This window comes from Papio anubis, chromosome 11 (genome assembly GCF_008728515.1).
Source record: "Papio anubis isolate 15944 chromosome 11, Panubis1.0, whole genome shotgun sequence".
In the NCBI taxonomy this organism is placed as follows: Eukaryota; Metazoa; Chordata; class Mammalia; order Primates; family Cercopithecidae; genus Papio; species Papio anubis.
In genome coordinates, this window is record NC_044986.1 from 30,727,959 (window position 1) to 30,754,505 (window position 26,547).

The following is a 26,547-nucleotide window of genomic DNA, read 5'->3' on the forward strand; positions in this document are numbered from 1 at the left end:
TGGGTTCTGCACTGATTTCGGGGGTCGGCGGGGAGCCCCGAGGGTGGGCCCTGGAGGAAGGCCTGGGCCTGGAGAGGAAGGCGGGGCTTGCGGCGGGTCCGAGGCTTGGGGAAGGGGCTGGCAGAGTGCGCGGCTGGCAGGGTGCGGAGCTCAGGCTCCATCATTACTCTGGGGACAGGGGTGAGGGCGGATCCCAGGAGCTGCAGAGAGCAGCTTTCGCTCGCAGGCTTAGACTTCCCGGGCAATCGGTCTCCCGGCGCTGCAGTAAAGTGGGGTTCGTCTGGAGCCCGGCCAGAAGCGGAGAGAAGGCCGGCCCCGCTGGTTCTGAGGTCGCCCTGGCGGTAGCAGGGGAGATGGTAGCCTACCCCTCCTTCTTGCGCTGTCTGGGCCCCGCGGGGTAGGGGAGTAAGTCCCAGGACACAAAGGGGAGCCGCTTGGAAGGGATGCCTGGTGGATTTTACGCCGTCTTGGTGTCTGCGTGGCGGGTGCGCTTCCTCAGTCCCGAATTATTTAGTTATTTGCTGAGAGTTGTGCAAGACCTGGTTGTTGGTGATGACCGATTTTTCATTCAATACTTAATCCATGTTGATGGAAGCATATTAGCTGCCCGGTCTCTGGAATTTCCTTCGAAACCTTTTGCAATCTCCTCTTGCATGTGACCACACCAGGACCAAAAGATCTCAATCCTAGCTTGGGGTCTCCAAACTGAAAAGAACGAGATGTTAAAAATGGAGATCAAGCTTCAATCTGGGGCAAGCCTTTTCTCTGTCAGCCCTAATTAAAGCTTTCCCAAATTCTAAATTATGATTGTGACAGATATGACCGTTGACACTCTGTTTCTTGTTGATGTCTGTACAGTTAGTTGGAGGGAGTTAAAATGGAATTGAGTAATTTTAGAGCTATCAAAGAAAAATTGATTTTGAACCACTTAAAGCAGGTTAGTTGGCTGCAAAGAGCCTGTCATCAAACTTATAGTTACTGCTCCACCTCTCTTCCTAGTTCCTTTCTTCACTTTTAGAAATGTTGAGCCATTTCTGTCAATTTAAGAAGTAAAAAAATAAAATAAAATAAAGCTAGATGCCCAGGAAGAAAAAGAAATAGATGTATGTTTGGTCAGATTATCCAGTGAGTAGCTTTAGATAGGAAAAAAATCTCAATTGGTTTTACATTGTCAGATTGTTAAAGAAGTAGGGTTATTTGAAGTTGCCAATCACATTTCACACTTGCTACACTTGCAGTTTTTTTTCTTAACCTCAGGCTAAACAGATTTTTACAACTGTTTCTTTTTCTTAATCATTTATACGTGAGCTGTCCGTTTAAAGGCTAAGTTTTTTTCAACAAATGAGTACAAACATAAATATTTACCCAGAAAATAGTTAGAATTGAAATGAAAAGGGCATGCCGAACCAACAGAGTTAAGATTCGTCATTATAGATGAGAAGTGCATGAGAGTTGGCTAACTTTTCCCAGTTTGTTTTATCAATTAAGTGGACTGTGTAATTCCATGATTGTTTAATTTATAATTAGAGACCACAGTAAATTAACCACTGCCCATGTTTCCAGGTGCAAATTGGCACTTTATACAACAAATTGACAGTGTATATACAACACTGTTGTATACAACTGTTGTGATCAATGATGAAAACAGATTTTGTTTTTCTTTTTTCCTTTTTCCTAAGATGAACAATAAGAAATTAGGACAAATTATTCTGGATTCTTTATCTGGTTTCCCAAATACATTTTTTTTGTATCTCTAAAAGTGTGAGCTATTCTTAAAACTTGAAGTGAAACACAATTTAGTCAGTGGTGTGACTTAAGTGTGTCTCATCTGGTATCCCATGAGCCCCCAGGGCTAACTGTACAACTGAAAAGTGAACCCCAAGGTTTTTTTGGTTTTTATTTCAAACGTCAGCTGTGACAAATACATATTTTTTTTCAAATTTGGGTAACTGTGGCAAAAACCCAAATATGGGTTTCTCTGAGCATTTAGTCAGCTATTTTATGCCTGCTTTACAATGCCAGGTTCTTGATGAATTACTAAAATGACAGTAATTTTAGCATATAACTATCGACTGTTATTTAACATATGACTCCTTCGTTCAGTATTTATGGAGCACTTTCTACATATATGGAGCTTGTGGTCGTTCTCAAGCATGTTCAACATTTGAAGATTGTTCCCAACAGTTATTTATGTTTTCTAGTTAGAAAATGGCCAGTGAAAAATTATTTAAAAAACAAAAAACACGGGGGTGGTGTTTTGAGTGGCTGCTATGTGTCATGCTTTACATACATGACCTTATTTCATCCTCATAGCATCATCTCTTGAGATATAAGAGATACAAGATATAACAATAAGTATTGTTCCTATTTTCTTTTTTTTTCTTTGAGACGGAGTCTTACTCTGTCACCCAGGCTGGAGTACAGTAGTGCGATCTTGGCTTACTGCAAGCTCCACCTCCCAGGTTCACGCCATTCTCCTGCCTCAGCATCCACAGCAGCTGGGACTACAAGCGCCCCCACCACGCCCGGCTAATTTTCTTTTTGTTTTTCTTTTTTTTTTTTTAGTAGAGACAGGGTTTCACCGTGTTAGCCAGGATGGTCTTGATCTCCTGACCTCATTATCTGCCTGCCTTGGCCTCCCAAAGTGCTGGGATTATAGGCGTGAGCCACCGCACCCAGCCTGTTCCTATTTTCTAGTTGAAACTGTGTTCAGTGTTTTATATATATATACACACACACACATATACACATATAGATACACAGATATATATAGATATATATATGTGTGTATACACACACACACACACAGAAGCTGAATACAAGTCTGTGTAAAAGCCCATAATCGTTTCATTAGCACTCTGGTGAAGTGGGAACCCACTCTTCCTGAGGAGATGCCCAGACTTTTTTCCTCAGGAAACATTGTTTGTATTTATTTAGGAGAGGGTGATGAGAAAGAAGACACAGTTTGGATGAAGTTCTCAATTTTGAGCTTTAAGCTGATAGGAGTTTAGTTGAAAGACATAAAAACAAACAGAAGTCAGTTATATTTAAGTTAGTTATGGGGACTGTATGTACTTGACGGTTGGCTTCGTAATTTCAGAATTTACATTTTAGCTGCTCCTCACAACCACATATATTTTCTATATACCAACACATTCCTTCCCCCTCCACCACTCTGGTTTCTTTGAATGACCTAGTTTATATTGTTTTAGGTCAGTGCACCATGCCTCTGCCAATAGGTTAAGCTGATTTCAAGGCAGATAAAACGTCTGTAGTCCATAGCACATCTATTCATGATTTGACTGTAGAAAAGTTTGTTTAAATGTTTTGTGGTTGAGTCAAACCACTTCTGCCCACCAGGGTGCAGATAACTTGTATACACACATGCTGGTAACACACAATATACTTTTAACTGAAGTTCATGTTTCTTAAATCGCTTTATTTAATGTCACAGGAATATAAATCCTACATAGACATCATGCGTGTTTTGCTCACTGTTGTACTTGGGGCACATTATGGGTGTTTAATGATAATTGCGTGAATGGATATTTTGGCCAAAAAATGCACTTTAAAAATTAATTTCATTGTATTTATACTGCAAAACTCAGCCCCATAATAAATTTAACTTCTAATCGCTGTCTCCCTTCATTTGACAGTTAAAATAAAATATGGGCATATAAATATAGATGCACAGAATAGACTTATTCTGGTCTCTTTCATCCAGCCTCTTAAATCAGCTTACTTTGTACCTTTCAGGCAGAACCCTGATCTCTATAAATATCCTCTTCCCTATTTAGCAAACCCTGATAATCCTGTGATCCCCTGTCCTCAGTAGTTGGATTAATATGATGCTGTATTATATTTGTACTTGTCTTCCCTATACCATGCTTGAAATGCCATTTATTGTTTTGCTGGAAGAAAACATTAGCTGAACTTTCCATTTCTCTGTAATTTCACTTAAAGGTGAAGCATCTGAAGTTATTATTTCCTAATAAGGAAAGTTACTCATTAGAAATGTAGAAGCACTGTATTCTACACCATTAGGTTAATAAAGTTTATCTATAGGTAGAATTTTTTTTTTTTTTTTTTTTTTTTGAGACAGTCTAGCTCTGTGGCCCAGGCTGGAGTACACTGGCGTGATCTCAGCTCACTGCAACCTCCACCTCTCAGGTTCAAGCTATTCTCCTGCCTCAGCCTCCCAAGTAGCTGGGAATATAGGTGCCCGCCACCATGCCCAGCCAATTTTTTGTATTTTTAGTAGAGGTGGGTTTCACCATGTTGGCCAGGTTGGTCTCAAACTCCTGGCCTCAAATGATCCGCCTGCCTCGACCTCCAGAAATGCTAGGATTACAGGCGTGAGCCACTGTGCTCACCCTTATAGTTAGAATGATTTCTTTTTCTTTCTTATCTGTGCTTTGCTCCTCTCCTTTTAAGGTGACTAAACATTATGTTTCTCTCTTCTTTTTTTTTTTTTTTTTTTTTTTAGACAAGGTCTTGCACTGTCACCCAGCCCATACTGCAGTGGCCCGACCATAGCTCACTGGAGCCTCAATCTTAGGCTCAAGCCATCCTTCTGTCTCAGCCTCCTGAGTAGCTGGAACCACAGGTGCATACCACCACACCTGGATAATTTTTTTTTTTTGGTAGGGATATGTGTCTAGTGTTTGTTGCCCAGGCTGATCTTGAATTCCTGGCCTCGAGCTATCCTCCTGCCTCGGCCTCCCAAAGCACTAGTATTATGGATGTGAACCACTGTGCCTGGCCTTGTTTTTCTCTTAATTCTTTAATTTCAAATGTAATTAGTGTGTAGAAAGCCTCTGCCTGAAAAAAAAAAAAAAAAAAAAAAAAAAACAGCATTTTTAGTGATTTCTTTAAAAGAGACACATGAGGAAAAACCTAAAACATTAATTTTAAACTTTGAAAATATTTTATAGGCCGGGCGCAGTGGCTCACTCTTGTAATTCCAGCACTTTGGGAGGCCGTCACGGGCAGATTGCCTAAAGCCAGGAGTTTGAGACTAGCTTGGGCAACATAGTGAAACCTTATCTCTACTAAAAATACAAAAAATTAGCTGGGTGTGGTTGCACACATCTATAGTCCCAGCTACTCCGAAGGCTGAGGTGGGAGGATCACCTGAGCCTGGGAGGTTGAAGCTGTAGTGAATCATGATTTCGCCACTGTACTCCAGCCTAGGCATCAGGCGTGAGACCTTTTCTCAAAAAAACAAACAAACAAAACCAACATACATATATATGTATATATGGTTTTGTTTTTTGTTTTTGTTTTGAGATGGAGTTTTGCTTTTGTTGCCCAGGCTGGAGTGCAGAGACACAATCTTGGCTCACTGCAACCTCTACCTCCCAGGTTTAAGCAGTTCTCCTGCTTCAGCTTCCCAAGTAGCTGGGATTACAGGCATGTGTCACCACATCTGGCTAATTTTGTATTTTTAGTAGATACAGGATTTCACCATGTTGGCCAGGCTGGTCTCGAACTCCTGACCTCAGGTGATCCACCTGCCTCAGCCTCCCAAAGTGCTGGGATTACAGGTGTGAGCCACTACACACAGCCAAAAAAAAATTTTTTTTTAAAATAGGAAACAGATCTTCCTTCATAATTTCTGCACTAAGCAGAAAATGCATGAGAAGAACTTTGCCTATATGTACTAATTTGATAAATTCCAGATGTTTTAGAATTTATTTTAAGAGGTAATGAGACCCCTTCTTTTCACTTACAATCAGGAACTCAGGATGAATAGTAAAATGAGTTTTCCTCTTCTTAACCTTTTTATGTCACCAGTCCCCTAAGGATCTCAGAATTTTAATTTTTACTTTTCTGAAAGGTGATATTATAAATGAGTGACTGCAATATAGCTAATAAAAACCAGGGAGACTTCTTATAAATATAGTTTTAAGAAGGAATGCTGGGCCGGGCGCGGTGGCTCAAGCCTGTAATCCCAGCACTTTGGGAGGCCGAGACGGGCGGATCACGAGGTCAGGAGATCGAGACCATCCTGGCTGACACGGTGAAACCTCGTCTCTACTAAAAAATACAAAAAAACTAGCCGGGCGAGGTGGCGGGCGCCTGTAGTCCCAGCTACTCGGGAGGCTGCGGCAGGAGAATGGTGTGAACCCGGGAGGCGGAGCTTGCAGTGAGCCGAGATCACGCCACTGCACTCCAACCTGGGCGGCTGAGTGAGACTCCGTCTCAAAAAAAAAAAAAAAAAAAAAGAAGGAATGCTGTCAAAATATTCAAGACCAGATGAGATAAAAACAGCAAAAAAAGTCTTGCCTTTGGGTGGATCGCCTGAGTTTAGGAGTTTGAGACCAGCCTGGGCAACATGGCAAAACCCCATCTCTACAAAAAATACAAACTTAGCGGGGCGGGGTGGTGTGAGCCAGTAGTCCCAGCTACTGGAGAGGCTGAGGTGGGAGGATCGCTTGAGCCCAGGAAGTCGAAGCTGCAGTGAGCCGTGTTCACGCCGCTACACTCCAGCCTAGGCGACAGAGGAAGACCCTGTCCCCCCAAAAAAAAGAAAAAGGAAAAAAAGTCTGGCCTTTTAAAAAGCCAGACTTTTGTTTGTTTCAAATCTATTCAATCTCTCTCCCCCAAATCTTTTGGCACAGAATTTGTCTAGCTTAGACTAAACCTTCCATTTTACTGCTGGAAAAAATTGAGGCATAGAGAGGTTAATGTGGTCCTTAGCAAGTCAGTACAAACACAGTACTAAAGTGGTAAACAAAGAGTCTCTGAGGCAGAAAGGAATTCTTAATAATTATGCGTATTTGCATATGATTGTCCAAAGATGCAATTGTTGAGAATTATTTCTCAGAAGTATTGTTTGATCTTAGTGAACAAACTGGTTTGAATTATTGCCTGGTACAATGTGAGTAACAAATATAACCGTTTTACATAATTCTAAGACTCAGTTTGAAGGAATTTCTTCTTGGGCTGGGAGATTAAATTATATGCCCTTTACACTCTGGGATTCTTTGACTCTTGTTCTAGCCATGTGTTGTTAGAACAAAATTATCAGCTATAGCACAGAACAAATAACTTTCCTGTAAAGATGTTCTTATGTTCTTAACGAAAAATCAACATAATTTATTTCTTTTTTTTTTTTTTTTTTTTTTTTTTGAGACAGAGTCTCACTCTGTTACCCAGACTGGAGTGCAAAATACAGCTCACTGCAATCTTGACCTCCCAGGCTCAAGCAATTCTCTCACCTCAGCTTCCTGAGTAGCTGGGACCACAGGCATGCGCTACCATGCCTAGCTTATTTGTTTTTTATTTTTTGTAAGGACAGGGTCTCACTATGTTGCCAGGGCTGGTCTTGAACTCCTGGGCTCAAGTAGCCCTCCTGCTTTGGCCTTCCAAAGTGCTGGGATTACATGCGTGAGCCACCACGCCCAGCAACATGCTTTATATTTCTATCCATAAAAAAATAATGAATAATGGCCAGGAGAGGTGGCTCATGCCTATTGCACTTTGGGAGGCCAAGGTGGGTGTATCACTGGAGGCCAGGAGTTCGAGACCAGCCTGGCTAACGTGGCGAAACCCCATCTCTACTAAAAATATAAAAATTATCCAGGCCGGGTGCAGTGTCTCACGCCTATAATCCTAGCACTTTGGGAGACCGAGGCAGGCAGATCACAAGGTCAGGAGATCGAGACTATCCTGGCTAACATGGTGAAACCCCATCTCTACCAAAAACACAAAAAATTAGCCGGGCGCGGTGGCAGGCGCCTTTAGTCCCAGCTACTCGGGAGGCTGAGGCAGGAGAATGGTGTGAACCCGGGAGGCGGAGGTTGCAGTGAGCCGAAACCGGGCCACTGCACTCCAGCCTGGGCGACAGAACAAGACTCCTCAAAAAAAAAAAAAAAAAAAAGCCAGGCATGGCCGGGTGCGGTGGCTCACACCTGTAATCCCAACACTTTGGGAGGCCAGGGCGGGCGAATCACGAGGTCAGGAGATCAAGACCATCCTGGCTAACACGGTGAAACCCCGTCTGTACTAAAAATACAAAAAAGTAGCCGGGCGTGATGGTGGGCGCCTGTGGTCCCAGCTACTTGGGAGGCTGAGGCAGGAGAATGGCGTGAACACAGGAGGCGGAGCTTGCAGTGAGCGGAGATCGCGCCACTGCACTCCGGCCTGGAGACAGGGAGACTCTGTCTCCAAAAAAAAAAAAAGACAGAGGCACTGGTATTACAGGTGTGAACCACTGTGCCTGGACTTGTTTTTCTCTTAATTCTTTAATTTAAAATGTAATTAGTGTGTAGAAAGTCTCTGCCTGGAAAAAAAACAAACAGTATTTTTAGTTATTTCTTTAAAAGTTATTTCTTTAGTTATTTCTTTAAAAGTTATTTCTTTAAAAGACTCTGTCTAAAAATAATAATAATAAATGAAAACAAGAAACAAATATTAGATTAACAGTAAAAAAAATCCTTGGTTAAATTTGGCTTTGTTTTGTTTTTTTGGTTTCATGGATGCCTTTTATGATTTCCTAACTTCTCTGTTGTACCAAATTTTTAATCTTAAAAAACACAGGTAATCTATACCATGCACCTATCCTGTAGGGTCTTGTGAAAGGTGATAGTAGAACATTTTTAATGAAGTAGAGCATTTATCTATTTCAGCTAACATTTTAGCTGAAATAGATAAAATCTTTTTTTTTTTTTTTTTTTTTTTTTCCCGAGACGGAGTCTTGCTCTGTCGCTCAGGCTGGAGTGCAGTGGCGCTATCTCAACTCACTGCAACCTCTGCCTCCCAGGTTCAAGCGATTCTCCTGCCTCAGCCTTTCAAGTAGCTAGGACTACAAGGCACTTGCCACCACGCCTAACTAATGTTTTATATTTTTAGTAGAGATGGGGTTTCACCATGTTAGCCAAGATGGTCTCGATCTCCTGACCTTGTGATCCGCCCACCTCAGCCTCCCAAAGTGCTGGGATTGCAGACGTTAGCCACCGCGCCTGGTGATAAAATCTTTTTTAAAAATTTTTTCCATTTAATTTTTGTGGGTCCATGGTGTTACCTATTTGTAGGGTGCACGAGATGTTTTGATACAGGCATGCAATACGAAATGATGAAATAGATAAAATCGTTAACAGAGAGCCCAACCGTAATTTTTTATAGCCTTTTTATATATTTTTGTATAACACCTTAAAATCTTGTGTTAACTTGGGTGTGTCATTCTATTTAATTCCATAAGTGTTATCTAGTGTCTGTTTAATAAATGCCAGCCATTGTGGGACAAGTGTAGCTCTTACCACAAGAAACTTTAGTAAAGGAGAAAAATACAAACATCAGTTGCCTAGTTTGATATGATGTGTGTTCTGTTCTAAGTATATATAAAGGGCTTTGGGAACGCAGATGGGGTAGAGTTCACACTCCAAGGAGATTTGGGGTGACTGCTAAGCTAGATTGATAGGAGGAGCAGAAATAAGCCATGCTACTTATTAAGTTGCTGAATTTACTATAGCACTTCTACTGAAACTTGGAAAGAGGAAGCAAATGGAATAAGTGGTATTAGAGTGAAAAATAATAACATAAGCTCTCTATAACCAAGAACTTTTTTCAAGGAGAAGTTATTCTGATATCCAGTAATATCAAAGTCAGTGCTTCCAGAGTAATCTGTCTCCTTTGTGGTTGTTCAAGGGCTTGCTCTCAATTTTGCGCAAGTTGAAAAGTGCACCAGACCAGGAGATGAGAATACTTCTCCTGGGCTTGGATAATGCTGGCAAGACCACTCTTCTGAAGCAGCTAGCATCTGAAGATATCAGCCACATCACACCTACACAGGTGAGCACTACCTTGGCTCCAGATGCCGTGTGACACAGAAAGACGATAATAGCAATGTGAAAGACAAAATGGGAAATACTGTTTTGTCCACTTCCAAATTTTGTCTCTGAGAAAAGTCTATGCAATCTGAAGATAACCAGATTTCAAAAATATGTAAGAGATTCCATTCTCATGTGGTATTTAGAGTAGTCAGATTCATAGAGACAGATGCAGAATGGTGGTTACTGGAGCTGGGGAGGGGGAATGGGGAGTTACTGTTTAACGGGTACAGTGAGTCAGTTTTGCAAGATGAAAAGAGTTCTGTGGATAATGACCCACAGTGTGAATGTATTTAATGCCATGGAACTGTACACTTTAAAATGGTTAAAATGGTACATTTTATGTTATAATGTTAAAATATGTACACGGACACACTTCACAGTGCCCACTTCATCAGGCTACCGCACTGCAGCATCTGCACCCCGCTGGGCTTCAGCCTCCACACATCACCTTTCAGCACATGCACCCGTCTTCCAGATGTGCCCCTCCTTCCCCACCCACACATGTCCTCAGCCGCTGCATATTGTACATGTTATCTTACAATTTAAAATATATGTATACATATATACACGTGTGTGTATTTGTGTGTATATAGACAAATCCAGCAGATCTAAGTGAGTACCTATATTCTTTTTATTTTTATTTTATTTCTTTAAATTATTTATTTTTTGAGACAGAGTCTCACTCTGTCTCACAGGCTGGAGTGTAGTAGCGCAATCTTGGCTCACTGCAACCTCTTTTTTAAAAATAGCTTTATCTTCTCTGATTATGAACGTAGTGCATGTAGAAAACAGAAAAAGTATAAAGGAGAAAACTCTGAGAAAGACCATGGTTAATATTTTACTGTGTACTGGCCGGGCGCGGTGGCTCACGCCTGTAATCCCAGCACTTTGGGAGGCCGAGGCGGGTGGATCACAAGGTCAGGAGATCGAGACCATCCTGGCTAACACGGTGAAACCCCGTCTCTACTAAAAATACAAAAAATTAGCCGGGCCTGGTGGCGGGCACCTGTAGTCCCTGCTACTCGGGAGGCTGAGGCAGGAGAATGGCGTGAACCCGGGAAGTGGAGCTTGCAGTGAGCCGAGATCACGCCACTACACTCCAGCCTGGGCGAATAGCGAGACTCCGTCTCAAAAAAAAAGAAAAAATTTTACCGTGTACTTTTCAGACTTAATAAATACAAATATGTATCAATTTTTAAAACAAAAAAAAAATTACCTGCTTTTTTTTTTTTCTCTTTTTTTTTTTTGGGGGAGACAGAGTCTCGCTCTGTTTCCCAGGCTGGAGTGCAGTGGCGCAAGCTCAGCTCACTGCAACCTCTGCCTCCTGGGTTCAGGCGATTCTCCTGAGTAGCTGGGAATACAGGTGCACACCACCACGCCCGGCTAATTTTTTGTATTTTAGTAGATACCTGGTTTCGCCATTGTTGCCCAGGCTGGTATCAAACTCCTGAGCTCAGGCAATCCGCCCGCCTTGGCCTCCCAAAGTGCTAGGATTACAGGCATGAGCTACCTTGCCCGGCCAATTACCTGCCTTTTTAAATCCAGTCTCATCAACCTTCCTTTTTCCTGAAAAGGGCAAGCAAGCAAAGCATAAAGGATAAGGAAATGATGGTGCTCACAGCGTGGAGGTTTAAAGATGAGTCCTGGGCCGGGCGTGGGTGGCTCATGCCTGTAATCCCAGCACTTTGGGAGGCCGAGGCGGGCAGATCACGAGGTCAGGAGATCAAGACCATCCTGGCTAACACGGTGAAACCCTGTCTCTACTAAAAATACAAAACAATTAGCCAGGCATGGTGGTGGGCGCCTGTAGTCCCAGCTACTCGGGAGGCTGAGGCAGGAGAATCACTTGAACCTGGGAGGCCGAGGTTGCAGTGAGCCAAGATCGCACCACTGCACTCCAGCCTGGGCGACAGAGCGAGACCTCGTCTCCAAAAAAAAAAAAAAAGACGAGTCCTAGGCGCCATGGTTCACACCTGTAATCCCAGAACTTTGGACTTTGGGAGGCCAAGGCGGGCAGATCATGAAGTCAGGACATGGAGACCATCCTGGCCAACATAGTGAAACCCCGTCTCTACTAAAAATACAAAAATTAGCTGGGTGTGGTGGCGGGCGCCTGTAGTCAGGAGACTAAGGCAGGAGAATGGCTTGAACCCGGGAGGCGGAGATTGCAGTGAGCCGAGATTGTGCCATTGCACTCCAGCCTGGCGACAGAGTGCGACTCCGTCTCAAAAAAAAAAAAAAAGAAGATAAGTCCTGATTGGAAAAACTGTAGTGGGTTTCTTAGAACTCATTCCCTGTAGGAAATCCTGAGAATGCCTGACCTTTGGCTAAGCCAACAGGGAGAACTTGTTGGTCTTAGTCACTTTAAAGTGTTTGAGCATTAAAGGTTAGAGGTTTTAGCAAAACCAGAGTTATTTTCCATCACTGTACTGTGATAAGACCCTGGTGTCAGGTTTGAATGGCTGTGCTGGCGTGCATGCATACTTCATGGCCTATGAGTCTTACTGATTCACAACTCTTTGTGGAAAAGTCATTTCAACTGCTACCAAATGAACAATTTTACAGCTTCTGAACAAATTTAATGTATAGCCTGAGGAGGAGCAAATTACAGTAGTCTAGCCTAGAAGGACTGAAAACACATATTAGTGTGTCAAGATTTCTGCCGGAAAAAGAAGCACTAGGTTTTGTGTGCCTTGCTTGTGGGTTTTCTTTTGTTTTTTTTGTTTTTTTGTTTTTTTTTTTTAGTATTAGCAATAAACTGTATCTCTCAAGAACACTAACATGAAGACTTCCACGCTGCAAACACAGAAATAAAGTTAGGAACCCAAAGTTCTCATTCTAAACTTCAGGCTTTGTTGGATGTGTTATAGGTGACTCTGATATTATATTGCATCAACATTTCGTATTATTTAGAAACAAACTTTTATTATGTTTTTTGTTTTATATTTGAAAAAGTAATAAGTGCTTATTGTAGTAAATTTAGGAAGTATAAATAAATGAAATTGAGAAACTAGAAGTCACCTATATATAATGCCCAGTCAGACATACCACTGTTCACATTTAGGAATGTATCAAGTTTTTTTCTATGCATATATATGATGGGTATATTTAAAATAAAAAATAAAAATGGCTCATAGAGGACATACTAGTTTGTATCATCTATATCTAGATATAGATTTTTTTAGAGACGGGGTTTCACTCTGTCGGCCAGGCTGGAGTACAGTGGCGCCATCCATAGCTCACTGCAGCCTCAATTCTTGGTATCAAGCAATCCTCCCACCTCAGGATCCTGAGTAGTTAGGACTGCAGGCATGTGCCACCACACCCAGCTAATTTTTTTTTTTTGGTAGAGATGGGGTCTCACTACATTGCCCAGGCAGACCTTGAACTCCTGGGCTCAAGCAGTCCTCCCACCTCAACCTCCCAAAATTGGGATTATGGGTGTGAGCCACTGAACCTGTCCCTTCTTGTTTACTTAATAATAGATCATGAACATCTTTCTGTTATTATGTATGTAAATGCTTATGTAATATACATCTCTAAATGTTTGTGCCCATTCATTATTATTGTTTCCTCAGAATAACTTCCTAGATTTGTTGGGTCTCATTACTTATAGACGTTTAAGCCCATTGATACATATGGTCAAATTCCAAGATTTACTGTTATTGTATTCCAAGATTTACTGTTATTTATTTTCTGCTTTATTCCAGAAAGGATTCAGTATTACTGAGTTTGACATTTAATATCATTGTTGAGTATGAAATTTTAAAATATACTAAAGTAGTTTTGCCAGTGAGCCACAATGAAACTTTTTTCAATAAGCTTACACTATTTCCCTTTAGAATTCTTGAACTTCTAATGTATTCAGTCATTGGCGTATTAGAGAAGCGAGAGTCAGCAGGATCCCCAGTTATCCTCCAGAGACTGTGTATCCTCAGTGGAAATTGGGTGGCAGTGTTCCTGTCCTATTGCACTGTGCCTTCTCCTTCTGTGCCAGGCAGCAGTGTTGACAGGCTACCACATGAAACAAATGTTTGTGGAGGCATCCCCAAACGTATCTATGGCTGAAATGTCTCTTCTGTGGTAGCAAGCTGTTGATTGGGTTTTTCTTTTTTTTTTTTTTTTTTTTTGAGACAGAGTCTCGCTCTGTTGCCTAGGCTGGAGTACAGTGGCACAATCTTGCAGTGGACTCACTGCAAGCTCTGCCTCCCAGGTTCACACCATTCTGCTGCCTCGGCCTCCCGAGTAGCTGGGACCACAGGCGTGCCCACCACCACACCCGGCTAATTTTTTGTATTTTTAGTAGAGATGGGGTTTCACCAAGTTAGCCAGGATGTTCTCGATCTCCTGACCTCGTGATCCACCCGCCTTGGCCTCCCAAAGTGCTGAGATTACAGGTGTGAGCCACCGAGCCTGGCCCTGATTGGGTTTTTCAAATCCTGGTTTCCCTATGTAATTTTTGCAAGAAGACTTTAAAAAAAAATTCTTGTTCATGACATACATTCTCTGGGAACCCCAAAGGGCTTGTTAATTTGTTTCCTTCCACACTGACCCCCAGCTGGCAATTCTGCCTGTCCCTGATTTGCTCACCTTCCTCAAAGTTTCACCTCAAGTAACTGTCTTAAAAATGAAGGCTTCCAGCCAGGTGCAGTGGCTCACACTTGTAATCCCAGCACTTTGAGAGGCTGAGGCAGGCAGATCACCTGAGGTCGGGAGTTCAAGACCAGCCTGACCAACATGGAGAAACCCTGTCTCTACTAAAAATACAAAGTTAGCCAGGCGTGGTGGTGCATGCCTGTAATCCCAGCTACTCGGGAGGCTGAGGCAGGATAATCGCTTGAATCCGGGAGGCAGAGGTTGCAGTGAGCTGAGATCACACCATTGCACTCCAGCCTGGGCAACAAGAGCGAAAGTCTGAAAAAAAAAAAAAAAAAGACTTCCAGCCAGGCGCAGTGGCACATGCCTGTAATCCCAGTGCTTTGGAAGGCCAAGGTGGGCGGATCACGAGGTCAGGAGTTTGAGACCAGCCTGACCAATATGGTGAAATCCTGTCTCTACTAAAAATACATTAAATTAGCCGGACATGGTGGCAGGCGCCTGTAATTCCAGCTACTCGAGAGGCTGAGGCAGGAGAATCACTTCAACTTGGGAGGCGGAGGTTGCAGTGAGCCAAGGCCACGCCACTGCACTCCAGCCTGGGCAACAGAGCAAGACTTTGTCTCAAAAAAAAAAAATGAAGACTTCCTTTTCAAGTTCAAGTTCATCAGAGTTGCCTATGAAAGCACTTTTTTTTTTTGAGATGGAGTCTCGTTCTGTCACCCAGGCCAGAGTGCAGTGGCATGATCTCAGCTCACTGCAACCTCTGCCTCCTGGGTTCAACTGATTCTCCTGCCTCAGCCTCCTGAGTAGCTGGGACTCCAGGCACGTGCCTGGCTAATTTTTGTATTTTAGTAGAGACGGGGTTTCACCATATTGGTGAGGCTGGTCTTGAACTCCTGACCTCCTGATCCACCCGCCTTGGCCTCCCAGAGTGCTGGGATTACAGGCATGAGCCACCGCGCCTGGCCTGAAAGCACAATTTTAAGTGACCACTTGTTTGTTTCCATCAGTGTCTGTAACTGAGGGCTCCACCTCCCTACCGGGCTGATATATTCGAGTTATAAACCCAGCCTCCCCCATAGCATCCTCAGTTCTGCTCTTTTTCCTGATTAATCCCTATAGGAAATTTATTTTGAGCTGCTCTTGAAGAATCTAATCCTCTAGATTTGTAGCTTTTGCCTCTTTAAATTTAGCTTGTGTTCTTTTCTGCTGAGTCTTCAGATTCAGCTTTTTTGTTGTTGTTGTTAGTTGCGTGAAATGTCCTGTTAAATTTTACTGTCCTGAAGCTTCATGGGCATGTGATGTGTGTTGATTAATTAGAGCTATTCTCCTTTGGAGTTATCCTCAGCAATTATATATGTATATATGTTCATTGTAGAAAAACATTGTGTTAGCCTGACATTATTAACACTGACTCCACAACCTGGATGAGATAAGCATGTATAAATATGTTTCTTTATTCTCTGTCACACCAAACCATTTTCAGCATTACCAGTATCACATATGGCAGAGTACTTTAGAATTAATAAAAAAATACATAGTTATTAAATGTAACTTTGTCAGAATTATGATCCCAAAGTTTAATAAAACTTGATGTTTTTGCTTCTGTTTCAGGGTTTCAACATCAAAAGTGTACAATCACAAGGTTTTAAACTGAATGTATGGGACATTGGTGGACAGAGGAAAATCAGACCATACTGGAGGAATTATTTTGAAAATACTGATATTCTTGTAAGTACTCCTTCTGATGCACTAATTCATAGTATTTTCTGCCATGTATTAGAAACATGGACACTGTAACATTCTTTCTTGTCAGTAATTCCACCACCATAACATTAATCACTGTGAATTTAGCAGGGATAGCAGAAGGCTGCAGATTATAAAGGGAAAACGTCTTTGTGTAACTTGTATAAGATGTTTTGCTGTCCCTCAGTAACAATGTTGTACCCACACCCGTCTTGGCAAAATAAAGTGTTTATTAATTGCCATAGTGATTTGAATAGCAGAAGGGAAGTCAGAAGATCATGCCACTGACTGTCACCCCTAGGAAGACAATGAATCAAGTGTATCACAAAGAGAGCAACCAAAATAGTGAAAATACTGGAAACCATGATGTATAAGGAGTGGTTGAAAGACCTGACAGTGTTCTTCCTAGAAAAGAGAACACTGGGAACTGTCCAGGCAGCTTCAAGAATTATCTTAAGTTAGAGGGATTGAATAGTTCTAGAGGGCTGAGCCAAGAGCAAGATGGGGAATATTAGGTGGTAGAATGTAATTCAGAATAAAGAAGAAGTTTCCTATAATTAGTTGTCCAGAAGTAGAAGAAGCTGCCTCATAATTGGGAATACCTTGATGCAGGGAACATTCATTCGGCTGGAGGCCAAGATTTTAGCTCCCAGCTCACTGTCATTTCCTTTAGGACCACTACTGTTTCAGAATTCTTGGAGATTTCACTGTCCACATACATGATTTCCACAAAACTCCAGCCTCTCAGTTCCCTCCTCCAATGATCTTGTCATCTTCTCTACCTCAGCCACATACTCTCATAATCATACCCTAAAACTAGGGGAACTCATGAACTTAGATGGGAGAAGAATTGCATGTCACTTTTACTAACCTCTAACCAAAAGTTTGCGTTTACATCAGTTATGATGCAAGGCAATAAACTGCAATAATAGCAGCCATATCTATGTATTTATTACTAGTAGAAATCATCTAGACCAGGTGTGGTGGCTCATGCCTGTAATCCCAGCACTTTGGGGAGGCTGAGGTGGGAGGATCGCTTGAGCCCAGGAGGCAGAGGTTGCAGTGAACCCAGATCGAGATCGGGCCACCCCACTCCAGCCTGGAAGACAGAGTGATACTCTGTCTCAAGAAAAGAAAAAAAAGAAATCATCTTGCATCTCAAAACAGCTTCACCCTCTGCTGTTGTTTCTTAAGTGTCTCTCTCTTCTGGATCATTCCCATCAACATAAACATATCTTGTAGCTTTTCTTGCTTAATAAAGAAAAAATAAGCCCCAGAAAACTCCTCCTGACCATACATCCCCCTCCAATACTGTCCCATTCCTCAGCCTCCCTTTATAGCAGAACTTCTTGAAAGAGTTTCCTATGCTCTCTGTCTTTGCTTTATCTCCTCCCAGTTACTCTTGAGCCTTCTATTCAGGCTCACTGATAATTCCACATTGCTAAAAATAGGGCTCAGTTTTCAGTACTCATCTCACTTGACCTATCAGCCCATTTAACACTGGTAATGCTGTCTTTGAAACATTGTCTTTACTTGGCTTCCAAGACACCATTCTATCTTGGTTTTTCTCCTCACTGGCTACTTCTCCTAAATCTCCATTGCTATTTTTTTAAATCTCCCAACCTCCAAATGTTTGAGAGCCCCAGAGTCCTTGTGTTTTTCTTCTCTGAGTTACTGCTTAGGTGACCTCGTCTAATTTGAAGGATTTAACGACCACTTAGATACTTATGAATCTCAAACCATCATCTCTAGCCTGGAATTCTCCCCTGAACTTGAGTTTCATATACAGTCATGTGCCACATAATGACACTTGGGTCAGTGACTGACCTCATAAATGATAGTGGTCCCTTAAGATTATAATAGAGCTGCCGGGCTCAGTGGTTCACGCCTGTAATCCCAGCACTTTTGGAGGCCAAGGCGGGTGGATCAGGAGGTCAGGAGTTCAAGACTAGCCTGGCCAAGATGGTGAAACCACGTCTCGACTAAAAATACGAAAATTAGCTGGGTGTAGTGGTGGACGCCTATAATCCCAGTTACTCGGGAGACTGAGGCAGAGAATTGCTTGAACCTGGGAGGCAGAGCTTGTAGTGAGCCAATATTTTGCCACTGCACTCCAGCCTGGATGACACAGCAAGACTCTCTTTCTCAAAAAAAAAAAAAAAAAAAAAAAAGAGCTGAAAATTTTCTATTACCTAGTGACATAGCTGTCATAACACATTACCTTGTATGTGTTTAGGTACATAAACACTTACCATTGTTTTATAGTTGCCTGCAGTATTCAGTACAGTAACTTGGTGTACAGGTTTGTAGCCTGGGGCAATAGGCTATGCCATACAGCCTAGGTGTGTAGTAGACCATCTAGGTGTGTGTAAGTACACTGTATGATGTTGGCACCATGTCAGAATTGCCTAATAATGCATTTCTCAGAACATGTCCCTGTCATTAAGCAACACATGACTATATAAGCCAGCTGCCTATTTGACATCTCTACTTCAGGGGCTGGTAAGGCCTCAGCCTCAACGTGTCTAAAACCAAATTCCTGTTTTCATCCTACTCAACCCTACTCTTCCCACAGTCTTCTCAGTAAATGGTAGTCCCATTCCTCCAGAAACAATGCAGTCATTCTTGGCTCCCTCTCCTCTCACTCCCCGCATCTGATCTATCAGCAAATTATTTGTACCTGTTGCCATCAGACATATTTTTATTTATTACCTTTCTCTCACACTGGAAGGTAAGCTCCATAAGGACAGGAATTTTTGCATTTTAAAAAACTGTTGGCCCGGCGGGGTGGCTCACGCCTGTAATCCCAGTACTTTGGGAGGCCGAGGTGGGCGGATCATGAAGTCAGGAGATCATCCTGGCTAACACAGTGAAACTCTGTCTCTACTAAAAATACAAAAAATTAGCCGGGCGTGGTGGTGGGCGCCTGTTGTCCCAGCTACTCAGGAGGCTGAGGCCAGAGAATGGCGTGAACCCAGGAGGCGGACCTTGCAGTGAGCCGAGATCGCGCACTCTAGCCTGGGTGACAGAGTGAGACTCTGTCTCAATTAAAAAAACTAAAATAAGGCTGGGCATGGTGGTCATCCAGCCTGGGCAACAAGAGTGAGACTCTCTCTAAGATAAGATAAGATGAGATAAGATAAGAATAGGTTGAGATAAGATAAGGTAAGATAAGATGATATTCTTTTAAATCAGAAAAAAACAAAAAAAAATAAAAATAAATAATCTTTTAAATCAGGCCGGGTGCAGTGGCTCATGCCTGTAATCCCAGCACTTTGTGAGGCCAAGGCGGGCGGATCACCTAAGGTCAGGAGTCCGAGACCAGCCTGACCAACACGGAGAAACCCCATCTCTACTAAAAATACAAAATTAGCTGGGTGTGGTGGCACATGCCTGTAATCCTAGCTACTTGGGAGGCTGAGGTGGGAGAATCGCTTGAACCCAGGAGGTGGAGGCTGCGGTGAGCCAAGATTGTGCCGTTGCATTCCAGCTAGGGCAACAAGGGTGAAACTCCATCTCAAAAATTTAAAAAAAAATCTTTTAAATCAGCAAGGAAACACTTAGAACTAATAAGTGATTACACCAAGGCTGCAGGATATAAGATGAATATGTTCAAGTCAGTTGCTTTCCTTTTTATCAGCAGTGAACAATTGAAATTTGAAATTAATAGCAAAATACTATTTAGCACCCCCAAAATGAAATGCTTAGGCATAAATCTAACAAAATACATTCAGGACCTGTTTGAGGAAACCTGCAAAACTTATAAAGAAGATCTAGGTAAATAAAGAGATGGTCCATGCTCATGGATAGGAAAACTCAGTGTTATTAAGATGTCAGTTATACCCAACTTGATTTATAGATTTAATACAATCCCAGTCAAAATCACAGCAAGTTACTTTGGGGATATTGACAAACTGATTCTGATGTTTATATGGAAAAGCAAAAGATTTAGATGGCTAGTATAGTACTGAAAAGGAACAAGTTAGAGAACTGGCACTACCTGACTTCAAAATTCACTGTAAAGCAAGTAAACAAGACAGCATAGGCCGGGCACAGTGGCTCATGCCCGCAATCCCAACACGTTGGCAGGCTGAGGCAGGCGGATCACCTGAGGTCAGGAGTTCAAGAGCAGTCTGGCCAATGGGGTGAAACCCCATCTATATTAAAAATACAAAAACTAGCCAGGTGTGGTGGCAGGCACCTGTAATCCCAGCTGCTCGGGAGACTAAGACAGGAGAATCGCTTGAACCCAGGAGGCGGAGATTGCGGTGAGCCAAGATTGCACCATTGCACTCCAGCCTGGGCAACAAGTGTGAAACTACGTCTCAAAAAAAAAAAAAAAAAGACAGCATGCCTCAGAGAAAGAGTAGACAAATTGATCAACAGAACAGAATAGAAAGCCCCAAAATAGGCTTACATGAATATGGCCCACTCTCTTTGACAAAAGAACATGACAATTCAAGGGAGGAAGGATAATCTTTTCAGCAAGTGGTGCTGGAATAATGGGACATCGACATGCAAAAAAAAAAAAAAAAAAAATCTAGACCCATCCTTACCCCTTAACTTAAAATGTTAAAATGGATTTTTTTTCCTTCTACCTGAGGCCCTTGACAAAATGGATCTTAAACCTAAATGTAAAATCCAAACACTATAAAACTCCTAGAAGATAACATAGAAGAACATCTAGGTGACCTTGAGTTTGGTGATGAGGTTTTAGATACACAAAAAGCATAATCCATGAAAGAAATAAATTGGACTTAAATGAATTTAAAACTTCTGGAAGCTGGGTGTAGTGGCTCATGCCTGTAATCTCAGCCCTTTGGGAGGCCGAGGTGGGAGGATGCTTTGAGTCCAGGAGTTCAAGACCAGCCTGCACAATATACTGTGACCCTGTCTCTACAAAAAATAAAAAAAAAAATTAGCCAGGCATGGTGATGTGGACCTGTAGTCCCAGCTACTCGGGAGACTGAGTTGGAAGGATCACTTGAGCTCGGGAAGTTGAGGCTGTAGTGAACCGTGATCATGCCAGTGTACTCCAGTCTGGGTAACAGAGTGAGACTCTATCTCAAAAAAATAAATAAAATAAAACTTCTACTCTGCAAAAGAAACTGCTGGCCGGGCGCGGTGGCTCAAGCCTGTAATCCCAGCACTTTGGGAGGCCGAGGCGGGCGGATCACGAGGTCAGGAGATCGAGACCATCCTGGCTAACATGGTGAAACCCCGTCTCTACTAAAAATACAAAAAACTAGCCGGGCGTGGTGGCGGGCGCCTGTAGTCCCAGCTACTCGGAGGCTGAGGCAGGAGAATGGCCTGAACCTGGGAGGCGGAGCTTGCAGTGAGCCGAGATCGCGCCACTGCACTCCAGCCTGGGTGACACAGCGCGAGACTCCGTCTCAAAAAAAAAAAAAAGAAACTGCTAAGAGAATAAAAAGACAAACCACAGACTGGGAGAAAATATTTGCAAAACACATGTATGTTAAAGTAGTTGTATTTAAAATATACAAATAACTAAAAAACTCAAGAATAAGCAAACAACTTAGTTTTACAAATGGGCAAAAGATCTGAACAGGCACCTCATCAAAGAAGGCAGATAAGCATATAAAAAATGTTCAGTATTATATGTCATTATGGATTTACAAATTAAAACAGCATTAATATAGTACTACATATTTTTTTTTTTTTTTTTTTTTTTGAGTCGGAGTCTCGCGCTGTGGCCCAGGCTGGAGTGCAGTGGCGCGATCTCGGCTCACTGCAAGCTCCGCCTCCCGGGTTCACGCCATTCTCCTGCCTCAGCCTCCTGAGTAGCTGGGACTACAGGCGCCCACCACCGCGCCCGGCTAATTTTTTGTATTTTTAGTAGAGACGGGGTTTCACTGTGGTCTCGATCTCCTGACCTTGTGATCCGCCCGCCTCGGCCTCCCAAAGTGCTGGGATTACAGGCGTGAGCCACCGCGCCCGGCCAGTACTACATATTAATACCTACTAGACTGACTAAAATTAAACAAACTGACAATACCGAATGCCGATACGTATGTAGAGCAACAGGAACTCCTCTTCATTGCTGGTGGAAATGCAAAATGGTACAGCCACTTTGGAAGACAGTTGGTAGTATCTTACAAAGCTAAACATAGTTTTAGCATACAGTCCAGAAGTACTTCAAGATATATACCCAGTTAGTTGGAAATTGATATTCCACACAAAATCCTGCATAGGAATGTTTATGGCAGCTTTATTCCTAATTGCCAAAACCTGGAAGCAACCAAGATGTCCTTCAGTAGGTTAATAGATAAACCCATATAGTAGAATATTATTCAGTGATAAAAAGGTATAAGCTATCAAGTCTTGAAAAGACACGGAGGGCCGGGTGCAGTGGCTCACACCTGTAATCCCAGCACTTTGGGAGGCCGAGGTGGGCAGATCACGAGGTCAGGAGATCGAGACCATCCTGGCTAACATGGTGAAACCCCGTCTCTACTAAAAAATACAAAAAATTAGCCAGGTGAGGTGGCGGGCACCTGTAGTCCCAGCTACTCGGGAGGCTGGGGCAGGAGAATGGCATGAACCCTGGAGGTGGAACTTGCAGTGAGCTGAGATCGTGCCACTGTACTCCAGCCTGGGCGACGGAGCGAGACTCCATCTCAAAAAAAAAAAGAAAAGAAAAGACATGGAGGGCTCACACCTGTAATCCCAGCACTTTGGGAGGCTGAGGTGGGTGGATCACCGGAGGTCAGGAGTTCGAGACCAGCCTGGCCATCATGGCGAAACCCCATCTCTGCTAAAAATATAAAAATTAGCCAGAGGTGGTGGCGCATGCCTGTAATCCCAACTCCTCAGGAAGCTGAGACAGTGAGACAGGAGTATCGCTTGAGCCCAGGAGGCAGAGGTTGCAGTGAGCCGAGATCACACCACTGCACTCCAGCCTAGGCGACAGAGCGAGACTCCATCTCAAAAAAAAAAAAAAAAAAAGTGTATACATGTTTCAAAAACTATAGACTCCCTTTTCCTCTTTCAATCAAGAGTGAGGAAAAAGCAGGTGGCTGAGAGAAATTACATTCCTATCTGTTCATCTGCTGGATTAAGGTATCTTGAAAGAAATACCCAAGGAAGAGAAGTATATAAGGACATTAATGATTGTAAGTCTCCATAAGGAGGTCTCAGAAACCTTCTGGTCTCCAGGTAAGGGTAATTTTAAATCATAAGCTCTAATAGCTTGAGGGTAGACTGCAAGGTCGTTGTAATATAACGTAACCCTGGATTCCACATTCACATGAACTGAGAGTACCCGGGAATTAACGTACAATCCAGCAAAAATCGGTTCACAACAACCCTAGAAAAGCTTCCTCCAGCACATCCTTGTACTAGGCACTAGTACAAGATAATATTTTGAATTGAGGGTCAACCTTTCATTATTTTCCAGTGCTGTTTGAGATTAAACAGGTTTGGGGGAGCAGCTGAGTCCCTGGGGTTAGATTCTAAGGCCTTGTGACTCACAGCCATGTCTGCCAGTTTTGTAGCCGCTTAGAGTGGCAGTGGTGGATGGGTTACATTTGTCTGTGTTTAATAGTCTTCCATTGTTGGTTGAAAAAGACTTATTATGCTAGACTCCACTGCCTAGAAGAGCAGGCTTGAGGCTTGACACAAGAGTTGCCTGGTTCATTCTTTCCCATTTTCTCTAGAGTACCATAATCAAATCTTGCTTTAGAGCAGGTCGACAAATTGATCCAGGCTGCCTCCAGTTTTTGTATAGCCTTCAAGCTAGGAGTGGTTTTTACATTTCTAAGTGGTTGGGGGGAAGAAATGCCAAAAGAATAATGTTTCACAACATGTGAAAATTATATGAAATTCACATTTCAGTGTCCATGAAGTTACTTGGAACATAGCCGCATGCATTTGTTTACAGATTTTCTGTGGTTGCTTTCTGACGATAACAGGAGCGTTCAAGAACTGTGAAAGAGATTGTATGGGCCACAGAGGCTAAAATATTGACTGCTGGCCTTTCATAAAAAGTTTGCCTACCCTTGCTTTGGAGTATTAAATTAAATGGTTCTCAAAACTGTGTCTGGTGGTGCACACCTATAATCTCAACTACTGAAGAGGCTGAGGTGGGAGGATCCCTTGAGCCCAGGAGTTTGAGACCAGCCTGGGTAACATACAAGACCCCATCTCAAAAAAAAAAAAAATTTAAAAAAAGGTTTGAAATACTAAGGGCAACTCCTAGAAGTACCAGAATTATTCTTAGGGAAGATGACATTGAGAACATCTGACATCAGCTTTATTAATTTGAGGGTAGTGACTAAGAAATAAAACTTGAAGTGTGATGGAAGGGAGGGGATAGGGTAGCTTCCATTTCTCTTTAGACCCAGAAATAATAACAGCCTTTTGATAGATAAAATAAATGTATTTTCAAGGTATATTCATGTTACTACTAATCATTTACTGTATTATTAATACCAGCTTTGTGTTTAAATGTAATATAATTTAAACAAAGTAGGCCAGCCACAGTGGCTCATGCCTGTAATCCCAGCACTTTGGGAGGCTGAGGCAGGTGGATCAGTTGAGATCAGGAATTCAAGACCAGCCTGGCCAACATGGTGAAACGTCGTCTCTACTAAAAATACAAAAATTAGCTGGGCGTAGTGGCAGGCGCCTATAATCCCAGCTATTTGGGAGGCTGGAGCAGGAGAATTGCTTGAACCTGGGAGGCAGAGGTTGCAGTGAGCCGGGATCGCGCCACTGCACTCCAGCCTGGGTGATAGAGCAAGACTCTGTCTCAAAAAATAATAATAATAAATAATAAGTAAATAAAATAAAGTAACTTTAATTATTTCCATATCTAAAGTGTAGGACATCGAGATCTCAAACACCCTAAAAGAAGATAACTATCTCTTGTATCATTTCCAAATTTCTCACACTTACTTATCTATACTACTGAAGCTAGAGGAAGCACATCTAATTGAAAACCACAAGTTTATCCAGACACCTGATCATTTCGAGCCTTCCATAGACTTTCACTCAAGCTATCAAAAAGCCACACTGGTTAATGTCACACCTTCTTGTTGCTGTCTACATCTGGTGGAGAAATGTTAGGAGCAATAAAATGGACAAAAGGTGGCAGCCGGAGCTGGGAGGAGCAGAAGCAAGAGGAGGAACAAACAGCCCTCCGTCCACACGCTGGGCGAGCCCTCTCTGGTGATCTGGAGTTGGCTGAACTTCTATCAAGACAAAATCTTTTTCTGTAGTTCTTCCTCCCATAACCAAATAAGCATTTCAAAACAGTTGCCAAAAAATGATGTGAATTGGCTTTGCCTCAAGCATCATGCCATGGATTATATGACTTGACTTTTGAGTAGCTTTCATGACTTACTTGTGAAGGTCTATACTGTTTAAAGGTGAGTCAGGAGCATAATAAATGTTTAACTTTCCCTGATACTTTCTGGCAAAAGACCAGAAAAATTTTTAATTGACTATTAATTTGTTTGGAGCTTTCAAAATCTTTTTTTTTTGGCCGGGCACGATGGCTGATGCCTGTAATCCTAGCACTTTGGGAGGCTAAGATGGGCGGATCCCCTGAGGTTAGGAGTTTGAGACCAGCCTGACCAGCATGGCAAAACCCCATCTCTACTAAAAATACAAAATTAGCTGGGCGTGGTGGAGCATGCTTGTAATCCCAGCAACTCCAGAGGCTGAGGCAGGAGAATTGCTTGAACTCAGGAGGCGGAGGTTGCAGTGAGCTGAGATCACGCCATTGCACTCCAGCCTGTGCAACAAGAGCAAAACTCTGTCTCAAAAAAATGCCTTTTTACATTTTTTACATGACTGAGTTAACCAATAGCTATGCTATTTTTTTGAAAAAGTAAAGGTAATCCTTATCTTTAGCTGTTGTCCAGAAGGAAACAGACATTGCATGGAGACATTGGGAGGAGCTGGGGAGGCGACAATCAGGATGAGAGTATACCACTGCAGGGCCGGGCGCCGTAGGTCATGGTTGTAATCCCAGCATTTTGGGAGGCAGAGGTGGGCAGACCACTTGAGGATAGGAGTTCAAGACCAGCCTGGCCAACATGGTGAAACCCCGTCTCTACTAAAAATACAAAAATTAGCCAGGTTTGATGGCATGGACCTATAGTCCCAGCTACTCAGGAGACTGAGGCAAGAGAATTGCTTGAACCCAGGAGGCGGAGGTTGCAGTGAGCCAAGATCGCCCCATTATACTCCAGCCTGGACGACAGAGCAAGACTCTTTCTCAAAAAAAAAAAAAAAAAAAAGTATAATGCTGCAGAAAAACACACTTGTGGGATCACCAGAGATTTGTTTGTGCCTATGACTTTTTCATTTGGCTCTTAATAAATGGGATGCTTCCTTTATA

At 42.6% G+C, this 26,547-nt stretch overlaps 1 protein-coding gene across 3 annotated transcripts in view; it reads left to right on the plus strand.

Annotated features, from left to right (window-relative positions):
* Window positions 1-26,547, plus strand: part of ARL3 (ADP ribosylation factor like GTPase 3) — a 49,406-nt gene that overhangs the window by 287 nt on the left and 22,572 nt on the right. For all 3 annotated transcript variants that reach the window (XR_002524421.2, XM_003904193.4, XM_031652111.1), the window contains exons 2-3: window positions 9,652-9,795; window positions 16,050-16,166. Coding sequence is in view for 2 of the 3 variants with exons in the window: in XM_003904193.4 (XP_003904242.1) it covers window positions 9,652-9,795; window positions 16,050-16,166 (261 nt within the window). In the remaining variant the exon portion in view is untranslated. The remainder of the gene's footprint in view (window positions 1-9,651; window positions 9,796-16,049; window positions 16,167-26,547) is intronic.